At 31.1% G+C, this 21,449-nt stretch overlaps 1 protein-coding gene across 1 annotated transcript; it reads left to right on the top strand.

The window, feature by feature from the left end:
- Window positions 1-1,190: 1,190 nt before the first annotated feature.
- Window positions 1,191-16,332, top strand: LOC137926811 (uncharacterized). The gene is made up of 9 exons (XM_068770558.1): window positions 1,191-1,213; window positions 6,801-6,976; window positions 7,925-8,057; window positions 8,613-8,703; window positions 10,541-10,661; window positions 14,355-14,476; window positions 14,802-14,909; window positions 15,687-15,801; window positions 16,280-16,332. The coding sequence occupies exons 1-9, from the start codon at window positions 1,191-1,193 to the stop codon at window positions 16,330-16,332; spliced, it is 942 nt and encodes a 313-aa protein (XP_068626659.1).
- Window positions 16,333-21,449: the final 5,117 nt, after the last annotated feature.

Raw genomic sequence — 21,449 nt, 5'->3', positions numbered from 1 at the left:
TTTTTTTTGATACAAAAAGTATTGTGTTGTTTTGTATGTATACAATTCTAAGTAAAATTCTAGTATTTCCGATGAATGGTCTTAAGAAATCGGTGCTCAATCTCCGGCGGCTAAGGTAGTTAAGGTCAAGGTCGCGGAAAGTCGTCGGGCGCACGCGACCTAGGACACGTAGTCGTGGCTATCTTAGAAGGGAGGACTATACCTTGCAGTGGGCGCCTATTGGCTGAAAAGAAGAATATATTTATATGTGTATGTGTATCCATCCGATCCGAACCGGTCCTTTCTGAATTAATTTATTAATTACATCTCCATTCTTCTGCAAATATTATAAAAAAATCAGCCTGAAATGTCGCCATATCGTCAAACGATAAAAGTGCAGTTTAAATTTACATCACATCAGAGAATCAAAGCCGTTAAGATATTGATGAAGTGATTAAATTAAAAAAATAATTTACTTTAACACGCTGACACATACTTATTTTTATATTAAAATTAAAAAATTTTATGTATTGATTGAAAAAAAATCAAACAAAAATAAAGAAATTCGGTATTCTAAGTTAGTGCTTTATTGTTTAAAATTACGTCATAGAAACACGTTTCGACCATCACAACTAATATATTTTGCCTAAATCGTTAACTGCATAGGAAAATGTGTATAAAAAGAAAGAAACAAAACAGTCACATAACAATTATAATTGTTTAAATCTGAAAGCATGAAAAATATGTACAGCTAGTTTCATCCTTTACTGGTTGATTTTTATACAGTAATCTTTGAATAATTCTCAACCAACGAAAAAAGCTCTTTACTTTAAAACGGTATCTTACAAGTGCATTCTGCTTTTGGTAATATAATAACAATACTTAGTTTAGGAAGTGTTATTTTATTTTATAAAAATTCTTTAAATTTGTACGAATGAAACCGCCGGTGAAAACTAGTCTAAAAAAGTAAACACCTACGCAAGGCTTTCACGTAGAGGGCGGGGAAGCCCACGCGCCATTCGGAGCAGCGGAGGGAGGTTTTCAGTTTCAGTCAAGTTTTCGTCGCCGATGCGGAGGGTCCACAAGCTCTGCCTCCGGCCGAATTTCTAGACCTCGTCACGAGCCTGAAGAAAGTGCAGTTCAAATAAATAGGGAAATCCTTAAAAAGTTTTTCGGTTCTTTTATGGTGACGTTCTATACAAGCAGTCATCATGGATTGTAAAGAAGGGCCTCTGTAAGTTCATATAAACTTTTCATTTTGTTTTTAATTTATTTTATTAAGATTCGAACTTAATTTTTTCCATTTGTCGTTATCTATTATAATTCTATATATCTATAATAATATTTCGTAAAATAATGTTTTAAGTTAATTTATAGTAAATATATACAAATTTTCAGCAAGTTATACCAATTTAAAGTTTAAATTAAAACCAAGGAGAAAAATTTATTTTACACTAAAAAGAGATAATAATACTTTAAAATCCGTTTAATATTCAAATTGATATTATTAGTTAATACTCTGCGGTATATTTTATAATCATTATGTAGTTGTTACAATTTTTTCAAACGATTTGAAAAAAAACATTCCGTGTTTATTACTAACTTAATTTCAAAAATTAGTTAACAAAACGTGTAAGAAAACAAATAAAAATGATTTTAATTGTATTTTTTGATTTATTATGGATCGATTTCAGCTCAAACTATAGGTACCAGCAGTCTTAATGCGTGCTCTATTGATATTTTAGCAATTTTTTTAGGTGTTCCTGGTCTTTCTAACTTTCTTGTTCTTTTCAGATATCTTAAAGGTCAAATTATTTAAATAATTTTAATGTTCTTTATTATATAACTTTTACCATTTACAACGTATCTTACACAACACTTTTTAAATGCTACATTATTTGCTACACATAATGCTACATTGAAGCCCTTAGCCGTTAAAAATTTAAAACGAAGAATTCTGGAAACAATTTTTCCTCTATAAATAAAAAAAAATTGTCGCTTTGGTATTCGAAGATCGTCTCCTATATCCACGGATGTTTCTAACAGAAATGTTATCCGTTCAATTAACGCGCCCATTAATAAAAGTTCCTCTAAAATTTTCTATGCAGAGACAAGTTTCAATTTGCATGACTAAATCCCCACGATGATTCCTCCTTGCAATCGAAGTTAGTCAGCATATAGGAGATACTACTCTTCTTTCTAAACGTGCACTTTGCACGGTTAGACTATACAAGACCACAGAATGTAATGGCGGGGTAATGATGATGATGATGATAATAAATAATATAAGGTATTCTAAGTGATTCCGGAGAAAATACTTTTATTAATTCTCTACATATCTGAAACTATAACTTAAGCTACGAATACATTGAGTTAATAACAGACATTATATAAATTTCAGACCCAATCAAAATCAGGTTCATCTTTCATTTGCAAACATCATCCTTGGAAGCATTTAGCTCATTTCATTTAAACTTTCACTTTAATCACATCCCGTCGTGTATTCACAAGCTGACGCTCAAATATATATAAATCGCGTCAATACTAATGAATATACCTTCCCTATAAGCGAACTTCTGTGACCATATTTGATACAATTAGTTGAAAGGAAAGTAAACATACCCATTCCACCTGTTGTTAGCAGAGCCGGCGAGACTTTAAAACTTCTTTACGCGCGAAAAGAAAAGTCAAGTAAGTGTATCTTTTCCTCGATCAGCGAGCGAACTTCCACATTTATTCTAGTTTGTGAATGATTGAATTACCACGCATTCTCGTTTTAAAAACTTGTAGCGAGCGTGTAACTTTTTCGGGAATTTATAGTGAGGGTTATACGAAAACGAAGACGATATTAAATTATATTTTAAAGTAGCTACCACTACAAACTGCATATTGCCAAATTAATCGATTAGTAAATAAATTAATAAAAAGTATTTTAGAGACATCATTTTATATATTTTTTAAAAGATCACTTACAAAAAAAAGTATTCTTTTTCGTATACTGCAATACTTAACTAAGAAAATGATTAAACATAGATAATGCTAACGATTGAAGTAAAAAGTTTTTGTCAGCTAAGGACAGGGATATTGATAAGTTTGTGTAAATTGCCGGATTAGTAAAAATAAATTTAGGCTTTTCAAAATTCGCGAATTCGAATATTTTGAATGAATTTTAATTAATTTTGTTTTGAATATTAAATAAACCATACAATTTAAAAAAAGGATATTAAAACAATACGAATTACAGCTGTCCCTTGGCTAGCAGTAACTTTTGTAACAACTATTTATTGAGGTTTTTTTTTTATTTGGTTCGAATACATGCTGTGATTTAATATTAACTTAGAACATATGCTTCTAGTGCACTTTGCTGTTTTCTGCTAACCTATTTACCAATAGTACATTGACTGCAGACTTCGATGTACTAAAATTTTATTTAAATAATCGTCATTGTTCCTCATTAACTAAATTTTTTATACTGAATAGTATATGATCTTTCAAGAAGCTTAGGTTATCTCCGTCATCATATATATCAAGAATAGTGAATGCTATTCACAACTTCCCAAACTCTGAAGCCTTAACTAAACGTTTCGCCAACATTGTATGGAAGATAATTTTTTTAGTAACTTCTCACAGCTTCTTAGACTCCGAAATTTTAACTTAACATTTTAACTTCTTTCTTTACGAGGGTAAGATTATTTTTTAAACTACCAGAACTTCATCCCAGTTCTTATAATCTAAAAATTTCAACTGGCAAAATGTTACGCCATGATTCTGTATGGAGATATGACTTTTTCAAATAGTCTAGTCTATATTAAAAAGAACCGGAGGTACCCACAACTCATTAGAAACTGAAATCACTTTTTATAATAATATTTACAGCAACGTCGCAAGTTACCAACTTCTTACAAACCCAAAAATCAATATCTTGACATCTTTCTACGTAAAGAAGATAAAACTATTTGAATAGTACCTGAACTCGATGCCACTTTCTAGAATTCGAAATCTTAATGTTTCGCTGCAGATTTACAATAATATATATTTTTTAATAGTTATCATTAAAAAGTTAGCGGTCTACGCATATGTTACAATTCGATCTCTTATTTTACCTTGAATTATTTTTTGAGTTGGAACAGAAGATTTTAGTACACGATCCTTGAAGATCAATCTCGAGCCAATCTGATCGAAGATGTACGTCGTCAACATAGAAGATCGTTCTTTAATGTTGTTGACCAGGAAATTACTACAAATTTTAGGAAAATGTGCCCAATTGCAACACTTCAACACACATTTGTTACTTATTTTAAATCATTTTTTTTTTCATTTTAAAACTAAGGTACACATATGTGTTTTAAATTAAAACTGTTATAGATGAAATTCTTTCGTTTTTAGAAAATTTATCTTTAATAGGTTTCGGGCATTACTTTACATTAATTCGCAGTCAAGGATACAAACCGAACAAAGATGTCGAGGCGACAGTAATAGTTGTCAAAATGTCTGTTTCTATTTGATACACTACAAAAACGTACCACCCATGATGGCCTTAAATAAAATATAAAAACTGGGGAGCTGATAACAAAACGGGACAAACTTTCACAAGTTAACAGATTTCCATGTTTTTAAATGTCTGTCCATTTGACTATTGAAACAAACATTTACTCCATCGAATATCCTTTGCTAATTAGATTCGTACAATCAAAATATTAATATGTCAAACAATTAAATATGGATTTAAACTATACTGCGAAGTACGAAATTTTTTGCTATAATGCATGAATAATATATGCTAATTTTGCTAACAATCTGCTAACAAAATCTACAGTTATTCTTTATACGCTATCTTTACAATTTTTTCCTGTTTATAAATCATCTTTTTTAAGAGAAAATAAGTACGATGCTAATTTCAGGCATGTTTCTCTTTTACATATTCTCTAATAAAATTATATTCCTTGATCAATATTACGTCAGGATAAGCTTTGAATTTTTTCACGGTTGAATTTCAAGAGCATATTCGTAATTTTGTGGCTTGGAGAATTTTCTTATGGAAGCATATACCTTATTCCAAAAAGGACAGACCAACTTCATGTAAACGAAACCTAATTTTTCCTACTCGTATTAAAATAATGGTAGTTTATGTTTATCTGTATTATTGTAAATAAAGACGACATTGCTATAAATATATTGTGATGGGATCGTTAGTATATCTTTACATTTTACGAATACATCCCTTAGTGAATCTCGCGTTATGAGATTGTGCGTTCGTTTGTTTTAACTCATAGACGCCCATTGCAAGGGATAGGCCTCCCTTAAAGATAACTATAGGAAGATATAAAGTAATTGCCACGCCTGGCCGGCAAATTGGCGACCGCAGTATGATATGCTCTGTGATACGCGGAAGACGCAGCTGCCCGTCCTCTGGAACTTATTTGTGAGCAGTTGCAATTCTATATAAATAATTAAAGCACAAAGTTTGAATCGTAATTCAAACTTTGTGCTTTAATTATATAGAATTGTACTACTGTCTTACATATAAGATTGTAACATCGGGAATCTAACCCGCGATCTACGATTGCAATTCTCAGTCCATTACCGCTGAGTTATAATTGCTCTGAGATTGTAAGTTTCACGAACTCCTCTTTTTTGAATAATAAATATAGTATCGGTGTTAGTAGCATCACCCCAAAGTATTAAACTATAAGGCATAATACTGTGGAAGTAATAAAAGTATAATGTTCGAGCAGTTAGATGAGTATGTAACATTACATTTCGAATCGCATATACAACAGAGCTGAGTACTCAGGCTACGGACGACAAATGAAGGTTCTAATGAAGTTTTGTGTACAGCTTTATTAAAAAAAAAACATTTTTGCGTCATTAAATTAAGCATTGCTTTATTTAAACATAGACTAAAAGTATTTTTAGTTATATTAGGTAAGAAAAATTCAATGCATTTTAGTTTAGTGGCGTTTAGCATAAATTTGCTACTTGCAATCCCGTCTTGTACCCGTGATTAATACATTGTTTACTTTGTCATAGTTTAGTTTTTTTTTCTAAATTTAAAAATTATTAATTTGTCATCAATAAACAGTACAATATCACATACACTGTTTACATAAAAAGGTAAGTAGCTAACGTATAAGAGAAAAGTAACAGATCATTCATCCAACAGACCCATATTCTAGTCATTTTTGTATAGATATCGGGTTACATCATATGCAAGTCTTTCATCAAATTTAATAAAAGCTTTCTTGCTACTGGTCAATAGAAAATAAGAAAAAAATATACAAGTCCCAATTTAACAATAACAAGAAGATAGCATCGACCTATTTTAGCAGCTACCGATTATTAAAAGCAAAATTTTTAAATATATTATCTCAAAATATTATAATAAATATACTGAAAAATAAGGTTTCCTATGACGGATTTTATCAGTCATAGTAAGGGCTTCTTTTTTGCCTATTCGTTTTTAAACGCACTTGGTTCCGTGCACATGCACCCGTTAATTAACGCCTGATAACTTTCGATAACGCAACAGGACAATGCACGTTGCAGTTTAGTCGAATTATTATGTAAAGATCAATGTCATGTCACGTTTTCTAGAAATTTATCAGGGCATAAAAATATCCTTGAATAATGTTCGCATGTAACCGCGCTTTGTCCTAATTTCCCCATGTTATACGGTTTTTGCCAAATTTTATTTCAGCACAGGTAACGAGAAGTTTACAACAGCTAACTTAAATATTTTTTCAAAATAAATTTATAATACATGACAGCAAAAACAATGTATCTGTGAAAGTCTTTGCAAAAGATTTTTTTTTTTTTTACAGGAACCAAGTGAAGGTAAACATAGAAGGGAAGACATGGGACGTAGATATGTGTAATTTTAAAAACAATGTCACCGAGGAGTTGCAGAACTCCACGGCTTATATGTTCTTAGATACGATAAGGCAAGAGTGTTTCTCGGAAAATTCAACATACACTCCCCAGGTGGGGGAGGATCTCGGTAAATAATAAGTTTACTATTTTTTGCTATACATTTTGATCATAATAACATTCCGTACTAGTAAATTTAAATTTTTACTTGTTTACCCAAACATACAAATTATTAAATGCTATGTTTTGGCACGCGCTCTAACAAAATATATTTTAATCGCTTAAAGAAAAATGAGCAAAGGCGAATATACATACTATAATGATATACATATATATATGAATATATATACTTAATGCTATATGTCATTCCGTTCGAGGAAGCTTTCAAGCACTTCACTTCTTCACTGTTTCGATTATCATGTTTATCTTCATGTCTCTACTAAGAAACATACTCCAGAACATATGGCATCAGTTACTTCTTGACCTCATCAACTAGCGTGGTCAATATATTTTCAGAAGCTGAACAACTATGAATCTCTTATTACTAAGTAAAAATGTTTCGCATCCTCAGCGACAGACCACAATCATCATTTTAGTTTCAACAATATTCGGCTGCAAAAATTTTAGACCACCACTGTCATGTGATCCCGATTAATTACGAGGAGTAATGAAAACGGAGCATCGGGCATCTCCACTACACACACACTCCTCACACATTGCTATTTGATCTTCCGAACGGAAGCAGAGATTGTAGTGCCTTCCTCTGCTTCCGCAAACTCATACGTTCGTCTATACCATGGTTCGGCCTGACCGTGTAGGTAATAGTTAGTTAGACAAATAGAAAGAACTGGCGTCAATATTTAAATATCCCGATGGAATGAAAAGATACTTATATCAACACACTTCTTAGAGCGTGTTGAGAATATCTGAAAACAGCAATTAAGATTTCTTTATTCATTTTGTTAAAGAGCATTAAGAATTCAATTTACCGGCAATATACAAAAAAAAGCTACGCCATTGACTAACACGTACATAACAATTACATTAAAGAGAGCTATATACTATGTGTTTGTATCAGGGCCTCGTCCTTATTGCCCACGGACCTTTGATGGCTTCAGCTGCTGGGTTGAAACAGCAGCATCCACAATCGCTATGAATCCATGCCCTGACTTCATAGTCGGGTTTGACGCAAAACAAACTGCTTTGAAAAGGTATGTTTATTTTTATAATCTATGATTGTACTTTTTAAGTTTTACATTTTTTACATTCTTATCTATGGTTAGATACATGGAAAGTATATGCATTTTGAAAAATAAGTACACAAAGTTCAAATTATTCATTAAATATTACTAAGTTCGTGCAATAATTGAAAGTCATTCAATTCATTGCCTCTGTTTCAAATGCGTAGTTAAATATAAATTCAGGACATACTAATCGACGGAGTAAATAAGAATTCAAGAAATTTATTTCAACGACGTAGACAAAAAAAGTCTTTTCTTATAAAAACAGCTAACAACTTATTTTTCTGTTTTAAAAGGAAAATACAACAGAGGCTTGTTCTATTCTGAGAATGATAATTAATTATTTTATAGCAGTAGAATCTATTGTTTAAGGATTTCAGTAAAATATATTACATTTGCAAACAACAGACTTACAATTTTGAATTATTTGAATTACTTTTTTCAAACATCAAAAGAATTTTAAGTGTAGCCTTGAAATGTTTTGGACATTTTAGAAGTTCTTTTAAAACAATTTATCAATTTTAGCTGCACGAAAAATGGCACTTGGGATCTTGATCCGCAAATTCTACCCGGATGGACAAACTACAAAAATTGCATCAATGTGAAAAATGGCTACGTAAGTAACATTACCTTTTCTATTATAGACTTGTTTTTGGCAACCTACTGCCACCTCAATCTATCGGCGCTATACAAAATTACAGCGTCTCGAACCCTATCTTCGTTTGCACATATCTCTAGATTTGTTTTACAGAAATACAAATTATTTTGCAATATTAATTGAACCAAGCTGAATGAAAAAGTATACGATTTTTATTATAGTACACTAATAAATCAGTCGAAGTAATTATTAAAATTTAAGCTTACTCCTTTTTTATAATGACACTTACAATCTGCGGTTAAACATTGCCTTTACGAAGAAGAAGAAATATCCTTTAGTACTCCTTTTTATGTTTCACTTGGTAAGTAAAATAGGAGGAGTTAACTTAAATTTTGTAAAGCGCAGCACTCGGTCCTCATAAGCTTCTACATACATATATAAAAGCGGCCAAAAATTACAATCATAACTTGTGATCAGTGATTACTTTCTAAATTATTTATATGAACAGAATGAAAACACGTTAACAGGATATTGTTTGATGTCGTTAATTTAAACAGCTACTCAACTCTAGCTATTGGATCAAGCTAAAGTAGAAAGAAGCATTAAAGTTTATTGCGCAGCATATGTGGTAGTTAAAAGATTTAAAACTTATAAGGTACTTAATAAGATTAATCATAGTAATAACCAATAATTGTAACCATCCCTGTATAGTTATTGACGAAGTAATTTAGAACTTTCAGTTAAGTTTATGATATCGATTTAATGGAAAAAGTAAATAACGCCTAAAAATGATAAGTATAATTATCAAAAACAAATTTATTTTTTGTTTCAGACACACGGCACAGCCGTGAATTATTTTGTAGCTGGGCATATAATGTCTTTTTTATGGCTGGTTTTCGGTTTTATGTTAATAAAATATTTAAAGTAAGTAACCATTTGTTATAATTTATTTATTTGTGGCAGTTAGACACTGGTGGAAATAAGACACCAAAAAATTAATTACTTGTGAATTTTAAGGTAAGCTCACAGGCTTATGTTGCAAAGATCGGAGTGGTAACAATTTGCATTTCTATACATTTTTTTTCGAAACGTAAGGATAATTAATAATGGTAGAGAAAGTATTATTAAAAATCATTTGTTTTTCGACATGGCCAATTCTGCTTCTGTTAATTGTATATATGTTAAAATATTACATATTAATATTTTAATTACAAAATTAAAGTTTAAAAGATTTTTTACTCACGGTTATCATAATTTTATTAAGTATATTTTATTTATTGACTTGAAGTTATTCGTTGATATCTATTATTTGTAGTCAGAATCAGATTCCAAAGTTGCCACCGCTTTTGAAACATTTTTCAATTGTTGTTCCAATTTCCACAACCAAATCTTTAAGATTTTCACTATCGGCGCTATTGCTTGTCTAAAATAACAGTCGGCGGAACACCTCACTCGTGCGAACTACGGCCGTTGAGGCCAAAAGGTTCTCGAGTGACGATCACGAGCCGGTCGACGTTACGTGGGTAGGTTATCGAGGGGCCTATAAGTGAACTATTGCAATGTGAGATCCGACGAATTCGTCAACACGGGCAGAGAAATAGCAACATACGCCTGAAAGTGGTAGATCTAGTGGCTAGGTAAACTTACGTCCGTTGAATCGCAAATAAATTGCATCCGAAATGGATATTAATACCGCAAAGAAGTTAAGAATGAAACCGCAATACTCAAGGTTTAAAAAATTTATAGGCACTATATCATTTAGTTATACTTTCTCTATTTACGACAAAGCCTGTGTTGTATCTCGATATTTGTTTAAAAGTAAAATATTTGCAACATCATGTATTCCTCTATACAGGAATATACATTGTACCCGCACCAGCATCCTAATGCACCTCTATGCATCTTTTGCGGTCCACAATCTGCTATGGATAATTTGGTACACGTGTGTGCTAGGCCGTGTGGAAATATTGGAGATCGTGAGCTATCTTTTATTAATTCCTATTTATTTCCATGCCTCTAATTAATATTACTCTGTTCAGTAATTTCTCTATATACATCTGTTTATATGTATTGCTGCGCTAAATAAGTAATAAATTTTGCAAATATTTCAGTAACTTAAAACGTTCACTGCGTTGCGCTAGAACCTGAAACGTTGAAATTCTTTAGGAATGTTTGAGACAAGTATAAAAATTTGCTTTCCATAAAAAAATTCCATAAAAATATGAGGCTAATAAAGAAAGTTACTTCAAATTTTTTAACGCAGTGAGCGTTTTAACTTTCTGCTATTATACGTAAGCATAACTGTTATAAATGTATTTATGATGGGTGCCTGCGAACATATCTAATACTGTCAAACGCCACAATATTTTTATAGGAATTCCGCCATGCGCTGAAAGGTTTTTTTTTATCAAACCCTGAAATATTAGTTAATGTTACGTATTGCAGAGTTAAAATGTTTATAAATCAAAACTAGTGTTGACTCGAGTCGTTATAACAGTTAAAATGTTTATAAATCAAAACTAGTGTTGACTCGAGTCGTTATAACAAAAAGTTATTGTATTATCTATAATATTAATTGAATTGTTATTATTTATTAGAAATATTTAACATAATAAAATAAATTTTCGTGTAAGCCTTGCGTAAATCCGAAAGTATTTCTATTTCATTGAAGCTGTAATGTGTAATAATTAATGTTTATAGGTAGTTCGTTTAAAGCAATTGTGAAGATATTTGTCACTGTTTTAAGAAAATTAACATGTTACGTTTGACCATCAGATGTGGTGCATAATATTCCATGTTCTATGGAACTATTTCATGCTTTCATCCTACGGATGGTTGTTTTGTTTTGGGCTACATCTACATCTATCTGTAAAGGTGGTAAGCCCACATTTCTATATCTAATTATTTAATAATAATACAATAATACACATACAATAATAACTTGAGTTTTCATGTAATTGCGCAGCGAAATTTATGACTATATTGAAAAGCGATTATAACATGTTGATTCTTTTGTACATAAGTCGAACAATCTTCAATTAAACTGACTCTGACTCCTTCTTCAATGAATGAACATTACAGCGCACATGTTTCGCTAATTGCTTTTGTTAACAAAGGCTATATAGACTTATCTATTTACAGTCTATCTAATCAAATGTTATATGATGACGTATAGAAGATATTATTTACAGAGCCGTGAATTTTTGCAATTTTAATGGAAGTACTTGACAAAATAGGTGATTGAAATTAAATCTTTGTTTTTCGAACAGAAATTACAACAACGCATTTTATGTTCTGTGTTTATAATAAGTATATCTAACAAAAAATATTTTCACATGGCATTATTTGTAAACGTGGTGGGTATTTTTTTATAAATACATTGTGATATTTTGGGGATTTTTCTTTATAATTTTGAGCAACGTACTTCTTTAACTAACCCATATATGTGCACCGAATCATTAATACAAATTGCTTGTAATTTTTCCCAAGATATGGATCTCGTTCCTGCAAATGAGCTCAAGTACTCCACAAACCGATTTTCATAAATCTGAGTAGATTAGATTTTAGATTACTTAACAAGCATAGATCGTTACTCATTAAAAAAAATTATTTCAGGTTTTCGTCAAAGAATATGTGGTAATGCATCGGTACAAGTTTCTTAGCTGGATGATGCCAATGGTGATCAGTCTTCTTTATTACGTTGTGCGAATATTGTATGTTGAAAGTCCAATGTAAGCATTTTTTTTTTGTTTATATTAGTATTAATTATAATAGTTTTGTATTGTTCTCTCTCTTTTAAATCTCTCTCAGCTGAAGCTACTACATGCGCGTGCTCTAAAGATTTACTAGCCATTATTAAAGCTGAACTTTAGCCGGAGTGCACTTTGCATTTTGTAACATTCATTCCCAATATATCACGCCACTTTTCAATGCGAATCAAATTCTTGTCAAAATTAATATCATGTATTATTTTTTTTCCTATTTTGAATTTCCAGTAAGTCAAATTCTTAGAATTAAAACAGTTTGGTACATTACTATAATAACAGTTCTTGTTTTAACCACAATTATGTGAAAATTACGCAACAGCCAAAATCAATAAGAAAGAAATTTCAAATTAATAATTGAATAATTTTTTTATGAAAATATATTAAAATTAGTTTAAGGCAAAAGCAGTGTAATGTATTTAAATTAAAGCAAATACCACATTTCGAATCTATTAAAGCTATAGCTTTAATAGTGGCTTTAATGTGGTATTTGCTTTAATTCTTGTTCCAAGACATGCAAATGACACGGCGAACGGCTTCAATGCGAATGACTTATACAAGTTATTGCTTCAATTATACAAACATGCGCTCAATACTGTATGTATCACATGAGAAATATGAATATTTATATATATATATATATATATATATATATATATATATATATATATATATATATATATATATATATATATATATATGTATATATATCTACATGTCTACATACGAATGCAAATTTATTGTAACCGCATTGCGTTTCTATTAATTCATGTTAATGTTGCAGTCTATTCTTCCATCTTTTTGCAACAGCTATTTCGTATCTATGTTGTCTTTTTGAAGTTGCAGCGTCGTGCCAGTCATTGCAGATTGGATATTAGCTGTACCGTTGATCATATGCTTGGTTTTATCCATCTGTAAGTATTTTAAAAATTACATTTTCATTTAACGCCTAGAGCAATTTTGATTGACAACTTCCGCGTAAACTAAATGCAAGCGGAATAATCTTTGACAGTTTTAATTACGATCCCGTCTACCAGTCACTGCAGCAATATTCAATAAACAGTAACAGACGGTAACAGAGAAATGTTTGCATTGTGCGTTCGTGCTCTCGGCACTAGACATTTATAAGCTTTGTGATTCTCCTTGGCGTAAAGTATCTTTTTTAGCTTAAAATAAAATGAAATTTGGAACACCGTTGTATATTTTTACCTTCCACTCGTTTCAAAATTCACATACAGAGATACAATCTCCCAATCTGTATTAGACCTAACCTGCACTATGGGCGTAAAATATTATGTTTAATTTGTCGCGACATTATAGACCTAATACCCTAATACCAGTCTTGTTTTTTCTAGAATTAAAGCTATAAAGTTTACCTACATATTTTTTCTACTTTCTATGTACACTTTGAAACTATTTGCAAGAACAGCGCACTTAGAAGGCAAATAAAAATGTACTCTATTTGAATTCAGCACATAAATAAAAATTAATAAACTAAATCTCTACTATGACTAGACAAAATTGAATTTTTTTTTTCAAATCTTCGTCGAAGTACAAAAAAACAAACATTTCTTTTTCTATATAAAAGACAGAGTAAAAATAAACCACATCCCCCTCGTTGCCAAGCGTTCGTTTAGAATGCAATAAAATATATTTACACATTATCAAAAGTTTGCAGTATATGAAATACAAAAAGTATTGTAGCTATTGTTATTTGATATTTAAACGTTATTTTTTTATGAAATACGATAGGTCAGCATCTTTTGACTACACGTCGTCTGCCGGAACCGATTATTTTCACGTTTTTTATTGTTCTAGATCTTCGTTTTTTATTTTAGATAACCATCCTAATAAAGTAAACAAATCAGGCGTATAATAAAAGAGAATTCAATTATAATTATACAGGTTTCTTCGCTAAAGTCGTGTTGGTGCTCATTGAAAAGCTGCACACGACACTGCGCCGTTCCCGGGCTGCGACCGCCAGGAAGATTTTCCGCGCCGCTGGTATCCTGATAATTCCTTGGATTGTGCGTATAATCAAAATTATTTTTTTCTTGGCTTATTAATATTAATGGCTACGTACGCTTTTACAGTAAACTTCTCGCTATCCTCTTTATTAACACGCAATAATAAAAAAAAAATTACCAAGAGATACAAGTAAAGAAATATTATATCAGTGTGAGCTCTTACTATCCTATAAGAAATTTTCTTAAAAAAATACACACTAAATGTTTTATGAGCTTTGCTTCGTACACTTCAATTTGATTCAAATAATATCAAATCAGTAGAACAACCGCAAACTTTTGTATCTGGCTTTTAAAAAACAGCTTATTAATTACTTATCTGAAACAGGTCCCATTCTTTGGTCTGCACATGATACTGCAACCATTGCGACCGATCCTGGATTCGCCTAATACAGAATTCTACCAAAGATTTGCTGCGGGTGCGTCGTGCTTGCAGGTAAAAAACGTCAATCGTAAATAAGAGAAGGCTCTTAGTAAAAGCCCTTACCTTAATTTTCCATTCGTCGTCGTTTTAGTCCATAGAGGCACACTGCAAGGCATGGGCCTCCTCCAATAATATCGATGCGGGGATACAGCATAATCACATAGTGTTTTTGGTGTTGTACTATCGTACACTGAGTACGCTGCTACCCATCCTCTGGAAACTTGTTTGTGAGGAGCGGCTATCCTTGGGAAAGCTCGGGAATCGAACCCATTATCTAAGATCGCAAGTCTCAGATCTCAGAACTTTTTATAATTACATTTCCTTACATTTTTTATTACTTTAAAAATAATTACTGAAATTACTACTAACGTCTTTCAATAGATAAAATACAAAACTTTATATTAACCTAACTAGGATTTAGTGATATCAAAAATTCTGATATCATGATGCGTTTGATTAAGCAAGGCGGAAACAAGACCGTTGTTTCTTACAATTATGAAAGCTACGAAGCATTATACGACAGAGAGAGAATGTTAAGTACACGATACTACACATGAACATGTACCTTTTGCTCTAAATAGCAATACATAACATCTTGCCAAAAAAATCCTTAAAAAAATATTCAGAGAGAAATTGGCATCATTAGAAATAAATTACCAGTGAGGTTTTAACAGTTGTTTTTTTATCTAACTGTGTGCGACATAAAATTTAAATGAACTAATATTTTTTTTAACTACTCGCTTGATAATAATAAAATCAACTTATAGAACACCCGTTTTTTTTTAACAGGGACTATATATCGCGACGCTTTTCTGCTTAAGTAACAAAGAAGTGATGGACGAGCTGAAGAAACGAGTTATAAAGAGATGGCGTAAAAGAGCAGCAAACGCTCTGATTGCCCGAAGTACCTGTTTCTACTATATTACATTTTTTTAAACAATATTTTAGTGATTTGTTCTGTTTTGAACATACTCTCTGATATCTTTTACGAAACAAAAGAACATTTAAAACCAATTGAGTATTTTTTTTCGTAACAAGTATGTTTGTTAGTTACAAACAACTTTTTAAAAATTTAAAATGAAAATTGATAAAATTAATGTTGAGTTTGGAAAAATTTAAAGAAATCACTAAATTTTACGCTGCTAACGTCTCCTCGTATCATTGCTGACTATAGCAATTCTCTAACAATAAAAAGTCTATATAAAGCAGTTTTATAAATAGATAAAATAAAAATGGCTATTCTTTCAAATTGGTAATATTGAATTTACATTTGAAATTGTAAAAGCCAAAAATGTCAAAACCTCTTAACTTCGTTACAGTTTGTTACAGAAATTTAAAAACAATATAATATTTGCAATTAATGAACCTATTTTCTTTACCAGGAAACACCGCCCGCAGAAACATGATCCAGGCTATCCGCGAAGAGGTCGTTTAAATGAAGAAGAATACGTTTCAGGCATTATAGCCCTTGTTATTATTATTGTATCTTTAAAAAAATATTGTTATCAAGTTCATAATCTCTGTAATTCATGACTTATATTTAAAAAATATGTCTTAATACTAGAAAAATATATTCCAATTTTATTATAATCCTTAACATTCTATATCGATAATATGCAAATTAACTATTGCATTCGTGTAACTATATATTATGTGTAAGATTTTTGCAAACTCATTATATTCAGTTAGTAACAGGGTATTGTTAATACAACGCTACAATTATTATAGACTGTAAGTTTCAGTAAGTTAAGAGTAAGTTTCAAAACTGTTTATCCAAACACGTTTTGAAACTTACTCTTCTTTTTCAATATTTAATAAAGTTTAAGTGCATAACCACATTTTTTTTTATTTTTACCCTTAAAAAGTCCTAAAAATACACTTGTAAAATTAGTGTCTGATTCTAAATAGCTTTTATAATTTAGATTGAAAAAAAACATTTATTGTCACGGTCGCAGGTAGACGGCATATGCGGGCAGTGCAAGAGCGGTCATTACGGCAATCTTTGGAGGAGGTTACGCCTTGCAGTGGGCTTCTATCGGTTGACATGATGATGATCATAAAAAGATACAGATGTAGAGTGAGATGGTTTATATCAAACGCCTCTCTTATATGATTCTCCATCAAAACTTTTAGAAGGCTACCAGATGAACAGTGGAAAACATTAGCGCGTTCGATATTTATTTTTATTCGAGTGATGGCGAACCGGTAGAGGACAAAGACTTGCGATAGTAGATCGCGGGTTTGATTCTCCTGATACAATCTTAAATAATTCACATTTTATGCATTCATTTATAGTGTTGCCACTGCTAACAAACAAGTTTCCAGAGCCATCCATTACATATCATAATACAACACTGCAATCGCCCGGCTGCCAAACTTTGCGATTATGGTATATCTCCCCACATATTTCTTTGGGAGAGGCTTACACTTTGCAGTAGGCGTCTATAGGCTGAAATGATGATGAAAAGTTTAAGTTAATCTTTGAGAAAGAAAGTTCCAGAGGCTCCCTTAGTAACCCTATAAAATGAATCTAATGCTCGTTAACCAGGATAGGCTAGTATATATCAATGGACAAAAACTAGCTAAATGTTAATGAGCAAAAATGAATTGTTTTTATTAATCAACAAAGATACTCCAATGTACAGTTGCGACGAAAAATATTGAATGTTCATAAATCATGTAGCATTCTGTAGGTGGTCCTGGCAGTCGCGTAGCAGAGCGTGTAACGCTCGAATAACACTGAATTTAGTTTTGTTCTATCTAGTAACAAAATCGCAATCCTTACCGCTATCTTCCTATGATTTTTGGTGTATTGTAATAGTGCGAGATATAACAGAGAATGTCAAGTTAAAACTTTAAAAATATGGTGATTATTATTTTCAATTCTAAATTGGTTCCGCTTCATATTGTTGTTCAACCTAAAAGGTGAATTAAAGTAACATATATGTAAATCCCTAAAATAAATAATATTATTACTTTTCAAACAACTATTGAAGCTTCTTAATATGTCTGTCATTCATGAAGATATATTCCGTAACCTGTTGTTAACAAAGTGAAATTCATTATCATATCTATAATGAGATCGTTGATATAAAAATCATTTCAAATAGGTTTAACTTCGCACTTCCCAGTTGTCTTACGCAGTGCACGCTAAGGCAAGATGCAATAATCTATTCAGTTTCTTGTTACACTTTGTATAAGGTCCAAAATTAAATAAATCGGCTTTATGACCCTAGTGTAAATAATTACTACAAACGGTTTTCAAAATAACATAATTAACTTAAGCTGACTTAAATCGTGCTTTTTTTACGCAATTATTAATAAAATTGTACGATATTCTATAATAAAATACATTAAAATAATATTAAATGTAACATTAATTGAAGAAATAAAGCTATAAAGTCACTGGTAAATTATAACATTAAAAAGGAAAAAAATAGTAAATTAATGTATGTATATATATTATATATATACATATATATAAATATATATCTATATATATATATATATATATATATATATATATATATATATATATAAATATATAAGGTTTCCACTTACACACTGACTCATAACAATGTTTCAGGAACCTTAAGGCTTTGATACTTGAAATTCAATAAAATTATTTCATTCGCCGAGTAGAGATCATCTAAGAAATAAAAAGATTTCGCGGACTTCCATCCGCACGAGGGGTTGAGGGCGCTGCGCGTAATTAAGTTCGCAAAGCAAGCGGGGGACAGCTAGTACATTATAAAGTGTAATCTCTATTAACATTATAAATACACGCGCAATGACGAAAATTTTGCTATTATTTGTATTAAAATAGACAAAACAAATAGCGCCTATTTTGTCCTACCTGTTTTATGCTGAATGCACCACCATGATTACCTTTTAATGGAAGCTCTACCCGTGTTAATCGAAATATCGGAAAAGGATACATCTGTTCGAGCTATCTAAGTTAATAGAAAAATTTTCATCTTATTTATACTTATGTAATGAAATTTTTTGACTCCTATATTTACAAGAACATACAACATACTCTAACTAGTGCATTAGATGGTAAAGCAATCTTCGGATAGCAGGAAACAGGAGTAGTTCCTTGATAGGTATCGAGTCGCAAAGATTCCGAGAATCCGTGTTTTGAATTTAATGCACACTCTTTTATATGTTGACATAAAAATAAACAACACGGCTAAAAATATTTTAACAAATAAATATATTTCAATGTTTACTTCATTAGCCGATTTAATGCTTTAATAATTAACAAACAGTGAGCAGTGGGAACCCAACGGTAGAGGACTGAGACTAACGATCTTTAGGTTGCGAGTTCGATTCCCGGGACGCAATCTTATATACTTCACACTGTTTATTATTAACATAGGACCACCAGAGCTCCCAAGTTTCCAGAGGGTGGAAAGCAGCGTCCTCCGCGTACCATAATATAACACTACGATCATTAACCAGCCAAACAAGCGTGACTAATATATCCCCATATATATATCTTTGGAGGAGGCCCGTGCCCTGTGGGCGTCTATCGACTGAATAAATAAATTAATCAATATTTCGTATACCGCAAGAATAATTATATTTTCAATACACTGCAATATTTACAATCAGCAATATTTTTATTTGATTACTTCCCACGCGTCTCGATTTAATTTAGTTTTAACTTATAGGAACGTTGTTTTTACTGTTTTCCTTTTAATATTATATTTCTGTAGTATATTAAATGGATAGAAAAAATATTAATTTTGTCGTACCATTCCCGCAATTTTTTCTTAACAATACGTTTGGCAATGAATTTCATTAGTACACATATCGACTACCTTTTTTATATAGTCAAATATACTATCGGCTACCCTGTAAAATAATCTTTTCCGATCCAATACTCTACTTGGGGTCAGTCCTTATATCGTATGCTATACTGTTGTAATATTTTCAAAACACTGGCAATACTGCCTTTACATATTTGAACAGGCTATACTGCATATATATTTACATCAATTTAAAACGCTATAAACACAGGTAATTGTTGTTATAATAGTCATTCCGTAAAAGACTGCATTACCTCGAGAAAAGAAACGTACGTTTATATAATCAAAAGATATTTATGTAATTGTAAGCATAGCTATAAAGATTCTCCCATTATTCAACGTTAAACTGAAATCGGATGACACAGCAGATGGCTAGCTCCTGAAATTAATTGTAAAAATAAATTTATCATATTTTTATAATGATAGCTATTCGCATCGAGATTCTTCCCTTTTAAACAACACTTAGAGCAGTCGTTAACATCTCTTTTTTCTTATAATAACATTATTTATTATTTATCTACACTATATTGTGTACCAAAGATAATAACTTATAAAAACAATTAATATAAAGGTACAAAAGGCGATCATATCGCTCGGAGCGATCTATATAAAGGTTGTGTAATATGCGAAACTTATTCCAAATGGCTTCAAATAAACTTAAAATAATCTATTTTAAAAGTTTTCGCTTCGATGAGGTATTTAAAATTCCGCATTATGAACCCCAAAATGTAGATGTTCACATTGTAATAATTATCATTAAAGAATTTTTCATCAAAAATCAAGTAACATCGGTCTAAGAAAGGAACATCACTTACAACGACGAGAGTCGCGGGACCTTTCTAGAGTACTGCAGAACGACTACTTTTGCCTACTTCTTCCTTTAATGGTCTTTCCTAAGAAGGAAAGATAGATAAGTAATAAATGAAATAAATAAATATAGCAAAATAAATAAACAAATTAAAACCAATCAAAACAGAAAAAATAAACCTATTGTATACTAGTGGGAATGCGACGAAAGTAAGGTAATGTGTGAAAGTATTAGGAGAAAATAAAACGAATATAATAAATTGTAGAGTATAAAAGATTAATGAATGAAGAAAGACGAGAACGCAAATAATAAAAATCTGTGAAAAAAAATATTTTTTAAATATAGTCCTTGTGTACCCAAGACAGGGAAAGTCGAAAAGGCCCCCAAAAATGTCCATAAAGTATACTTCTAGGGGTTGAGATCAAGTTGTTTTAGTAAGGCCGCCATAGCATCAAACAACAAAACTGCAATGAATATTTTCATTTTTTCAGCGGAGCAAAGAGGCTTAGATAACTTTAGTCACAGCGAGATGTCAATCTTGTATTAGTTGTTATTTATTTATTTATTTATGTAGACCGATCATCTTGACTAATATCGTTAAGTGATAATGTTAAAAAAGTATTTTGTTCGTGTAATAACTGAAAAAAAATCCAAACACTACCATAAACAAAAATTCAATGACATCTTAAAAAAATAAAGAAGGTTATGTGTTAAACATAGTTCGAAATTCAAAGTGGTTAAGCAGAATGTTTGATCGATTGAAAGTAATTCATTAGAACGCTTAGATCATCGTATTGTGCCTGAATCTTTGTTAACTTATAGAAACAAAGCAAAATGCTCACTTGATAATTCTGTTTAATTTAAAATTAGGTGCAGTAAAATGCGAATGTTACTACGATAATATTATATACGAATGATTCAAACAATAAT

This window comes from Battus philenor, unplaced genomic scaffold (assembly GCF_028537555.1).
Source record: "Battus philenor isolate CCGP_79_NKW_IND1 unplaced genomic scaffold, ilBatPhil1.0.hap1 SCAF_1, whole genome shotgun sequence".
Taxonomy (NCBI): domain Eukaryota; kingdom Metazoa; phylum Arthropoda; class Insecta; order Lepidoptera; family Papilionidae; genus Battus; species Battus philenor.
Note: the sequence above shows the minus strand (reverse complement) of the source record. Positions and strands in the feature narration are given on the sequence as shown.